Source organism: Bactrocera dorsalis, chromosome 1 (genome assembly GCF_023373825.1).
Source record: "Bactrocera dorsalis isolate Fly_Bdor chromosome 1, ASM2337382v1, whole genome shotgun sequence".
In the NCBI taxonomy this organism is placed as follows: Eukaryota; Metazoa; Arthropoda; class Insecta; order Diptera; family Tephritidae; genus Bactrocera; species Bactrocera dorsalis.
The window spans coordinates 20,127,924-20,132,686 of record NC_064303.1 but is presented as its reverse complement, the minus strand read 5'-3'; the positions used below and the strand labels follow the sequence as shown (position 1 = coordinate 20,132,686).

General features: G+C 42.0%; 1 protein-coding gene across 1 annotated transcript; it reads right to left on the bottom strand.

Moving 5' to 3' along the window:
- Positions 1–87: 87 nt before the first annotated feature.
- Positions 88–3,646, bottom strand: LOC105224051 (uncharacterized). The gene is made up of 4 exons (XM_011202021.4): positions 3,409–3,646; positions 991–1,254; positions 774–914; positions 88–722 (listed from the first exon to the last, which is right to left on the bottom strand). Exons 1-4 carry the CDS (start codon positions 3,497–3,499, stop codon positions 229–231), a joined length of 990 nt encoding a protein of 329 aa, XP_011200323.2. The 5' UTR covers positions 3,500–3,646; the 3' UTR covers positions 88–228.
- Between the last annotated feature and the right edge of the window lie 1,117 nt (positions 3,647–4,763).

Sequence of the window (4,763 nt, the reverse complement as noted above, 5' to 3'; positions counted from 1 at the left end):
TTATGCATATACTTATCCAGGGGTGGATCCAGAGTAGAATTTTGGGAGGGGGCGGAGGATTTTATAATTTTGTACTTGCATCTCAAAATCCCTTTCTTCGCGGAGGTCACTTATGATGGAAATAATTTAATTTTTTTGGGGGAACTCTCCGCAGTTCCGCACAACCCCCAACCCCACCGCGTAGATCCACCCCTGACTTATCTATAACACTTTTTGCATCTTATGCAATTAATTGTTCGAAAAGGGGTTCGCCAATTTCGCATCAACAACGTTAAGGACTGTATTTGTTGGTTGTGGAGCTTCTTTCATTCCATGCGTGTTCTCTCGACGCCTTCGATTATCCACAGCAGATGTCATGCAGTAGCAGGGTTTCCAACTAGGCGTCCTATGACCAGCCACTGTATTGGGTCTATATTGCTCGCTGTAACTACGCTCAGTCGTCCATATGCTGGAAGAGGGCACATAACTATTCCAGCCGTCTCCTCGCCTGTATCCCGTACCACTACCACCTCCACGTCCATCGCCCGTAGCTACGTAAACGGGCACATTATTTGGGTAGTATTGTGGGTAGTAGTAAGCTGGGCCTGTCGCATGACTACCGCCTTCGTAGCTACGCCGCTCCGAAGAGAAATTTGGATTCCATTGGTTTTTGGGATCGTACGGCTTTCGCGTCTTTTGCGTAGGACGACTCCGTCCTTTAAAAATGGGCACACTGGCATCCTCTAGAAAAATCAGTTTTATTAATGTTAAAAACAAATTGTATTGAAAATCACCTTTATCGCCATCTTGTGTTGCACTTGTTGCATTGCCGTCACTATCACCATCCGTCGATATTTCAAATGTTATATCCGTATGTATGCCGACACGCTTCTTGTGCTTTCCTACATCAGTTATCTCCACGCTTTCTGTGTTCTCTAATTGGCATTTTTTTTAACAAAAAACTTTAAACGATCTTTCTAAATTGTCGAGGAATAATATAAAATAGTTTACCTTTCGATTTTCGTGTGTCTCCTGTATCGACAGTCACTCGCACACCATGAATTTTTGGACCGGATTTACCATTTCCAATGGAACCGCCATTGTTGGTATTGGTGGCTACATCAGTGTCCCTTCCGCCCTGTTCTTTTCCACTTCTATTTTGATTGCCATCCACTCTGCCGCCTTGTCCCGTGCCAGGTACTACTGGCACATCTGAGCTGTTTTTATTTTCCGCTTCGTCAAAATCCAATTTCGGAGAAACTTTATTCGCTTGTGCTAAGAACAAAGTGAAAACAGAATACCAAAGAGCGGGGTTATCTTGCAATTTCATTCGGGCACTTTTACACTGCCGATAGAAGTTCTTATAAGATTTGTATTGAGCAAATTTGGTTGTTGAGGCCATATTCCGATTACGCCCATCAACGAATTCGAATTTTTTGTGTATTAAGGAACCCACATAGAAAGTTTCATCGAGATATCTCAATTTTTACTCAAGTTACAGCTTGCACGGACGGATGGACGCATGAACGAACAGACGGGCAGACAGGCAGTCAAACGGAGTTCAACTTTTCTCGTCATCCTGATCAATTACATATAACCCCATATCTATTTCTCTTAGTTTTAGGTGTTACGCACAACCGTTAAGTGAACAAAACTGTAATACTTCGTAGCAACTGGTTGGAAAAGTATAAAAAATAGCGATTTAGCTGCAGTATTAAGAAAAAAACAACATAGTATTTGATGAGTGCGTAACAGCTCACAAATATTCTCGAAGCATTGCACAGAACAATCCAGAGACAAAACGCTTCCTCCAGGACTGAAGAGGTGGAACTACCTGAGTGGTCGTCAATCATTCGTACTATTTCGAAGTGAAACATCTAAACTGAGAAGAATTAAACGAGGGGTTCCGCAGGGTGGTGTCAGCTCCCCGTTACTGTTTAACTTTAACAGCTCGAAACTCCCGCAGCCACCAGAGGGGTTTTCGTAATTTCGTACGCAGATGATTGCACGATATTTACGTCGGGAAATGGAATCAATGGCACGTGTTCGAAAGTGAAAAGCTACCTCTCCGAACTTTCTCGTTTCCTCACTGCCCGAAACCTCACACTTTCCCCTACCAAATCCACAGTGACCATTTTTACAAACTGGACGAATGAGTATAGACTTGAACTAAATATTTCAGTCGATGGCATCAAAATTCCGACTGTCAATAACCTTAAGATTTTAGGTGTAACCTCCGTTAGTCTATGCTCCTTCACTCCTCATACGACCGCGATTATCGGCAAAGTACAGAGCCGCAACAAAATCCTCAAGTCACTTGCCGGCAGCACATGGGAAAAAGACAAAGAAACGTTTTTGGCGACATACAACGCAATCAGCCGGCAGATCCTAAACTACGCAGCATCTATATGGTCGCCTGGATGCAGTGGTACGCAGATGAGGAAACTCCAGACCTGCCAAAATACTGCACTCCGGATCACGACAGGATGCCACTTGATGTCTTCCATTGAACACCTATGTACATAGTGAGACGCTTATGCTCCCAGTTAAGGAGCATAATGAATTCCTCTCCAAGCAGTTCCTGCTAGGATGTTTTCGTAGAAACCATCCTTGCAGCCATCTGCTTGGACCGGAACCGCCTCCTAAGAGCATCAAGAGGTAATTTCTCGACTACGTCGACGACGTCCTACAATACGCCGACCGGACCTCGGACGCAACAGACTTTCGACCTTCACCGACTCCCTTCCCATGAATGGCGGTCTTGGAGTCAAACCACCACGTATCGCAGACGAAGAGCTCGAGTTGTCGCGACTGACTCTAGCTCAACTTCGTTCTGGATATTGTAGCAGGTTAAACTCCTACTTATCCAGAATTGACCCTGACATACCCAACGTATGTCCTGCATGTAACGAGTCTCCGCATGACACTGACCACCTCTTTGTATGCCCTACCAACCCCACCCATCTAACACCCTTTTCCTTTTGGTCCGCCCCGTCGAAACAGCACGTTTCATGGGCCTCCCGTTAGATGACGTCAACGACAACGCTGATAACCCTCACCATCCCAACGGGACTGATAACCGCTAAAATAACAACAAAAATCCGGATTTAAAAGGCAGCAATTAATAACTATTGTACGATAATTTCCGACAGATTCCTAATTAAAGATAAGCATATGTTGTTAGCAAAGTGATATCAAACTGATATCAGTAATATCTCCGTATTGATCCGATAGACGAAAAACTTGTTTCTTCGAATTTACAGTAAATATCAGTAATATATTCCTTCTATGACAGATCCTCTTATTGTGTTTCACGTTTCTTAGTTTTTTGATTAATTAGTTTGGTTACGCCCTTAAAGATCAACTTTATTTCTTATTATGTTATTAATCACATGTATCTTTTACAAGATTAACGACTTAATAGCACACCTTTGACATTTCGCGGCAACAACGCGACAAAAAGCAATATTGATAAGAAACAGATCGATGCTGCACCCGATGCCGAAAGTTGCGCTCTCATGGTACGGGATTTATCCAATCACAAGGCAGTTTACTGGTATTTTACACGAAAACTTTTTTCGTCTAGAATAATGCTAAAATTGCTGGGTTTTTACAACACGACTACTTGCCATTCACTCTTAAAGTTGGCCAACAACTAACGCAACCGATTGTTCAAGTGCTTCGCAGAACCATTTGTTGTTCAGAAAATAAACAAAATCCCCAAACGATACGTACAATAGATTTGTGCATATATACATAACTATGTATGTACTTTTGAAGTATTTGGATTTAATAAAAGGAAATGTACCTACAAAAAAGTGTGCAACACTACAATAAAAATCAGTAAGAAACAATTTAGTATTGTAGAAACAAAAAACGCAAAAATTTAAAATATCCGCTCTAAGCTCTGAGCTTCTAAGTTTTCGTGTTTGAAATTGCCCGCAGTTAATTCTCTTATTAAACTGCCGCATCTTTTTTCGCGCGCACAACCAACACCTCCACCGCCCACCGTCTAGCTATCGGCGCTTTCAGCAGTACTGTCAGTCAGCTACTCGTCGCTTGTAGTTAAGTAGATGTGCGTGCGAAGATACGTCGATTTCAAGCGGTAGTTGATAAAATCTTTAAGTTACCGGGCGCACAACTGGCGGTCCATCTATTAACAGCAACGTGGTAGTGGCAACAAAAGTGTATCTTATTTTTGAATTGTTGTAACGACTGATATTGAGACTTCGATCTACATATGATGTTAACTTGTGTTCAACTAATGAAGTTGGCGTTGATGTGATGACATCTCTGAATAAAGTATATTCCCGCGAAATTCAGTAGTAAAATAGAGACGCGCTTGCTCTACGTGTAATACATTTATTAAGAGCTTGATAACTTTTTTAAAAAAAAAACGCATAAAATTTGCAAAATCTCATCGGTTCTTTATTTGAAACGTTAGATTGGTTCATGACATTTACTTTTTTGAAGATAATTTCATTTAAATGTTGACCGCGGGGGCTGCGTCTTAGGTGGTCCATGTCGGAAAGTCCAATTTTGGGCAACTTTTTCGAGCATTTCGGCCGGAATAGCCCGAATTTCTTCGGAAATGTTGTCTTCCAAAGCTGGAATAGTTGCTGGCTTATTTCTGTAGACTTTAGACTTGACGTAGCCCCACAAAAAAATAGTCTAAAGGCGTTAAATCGCATGATCTTGTGTGCCAACTTACGGGTCCATTTCTTGAGATGAATTGTTGTCCGAAGTTTTCCCATCGACGTTTTTCCCTCAAAATGGGCCATAGA

What these genes read in the sequence shown, in the direction of transcription:
- LOC105224051 (XM_011202021.4), bottom strand. Translation starts at nt 3,499, where the DNA reads ATGAGAGCGCAACTTTCGGCATCGGGTGCAGCATCGATCTGTTTCTTA. An exon ending in GTTGCCGCGAAATGTCAAAG is followed by an intron (nt 1,255 to 3,408) that starts GTGTGCTATTAA and finishes CTTTGTTCTTAG; the next exon opens with CACAAGCGAATAAAGTTTCT. An exon ending in AACACAAGATGGCGATAAAG is followed by an intron (nt 723 to 773) that starts GTGATTTTCAAT and finishes TGATTTTTCTAG; the next exon opens with AGGATGCCAGTGTGCCCATT.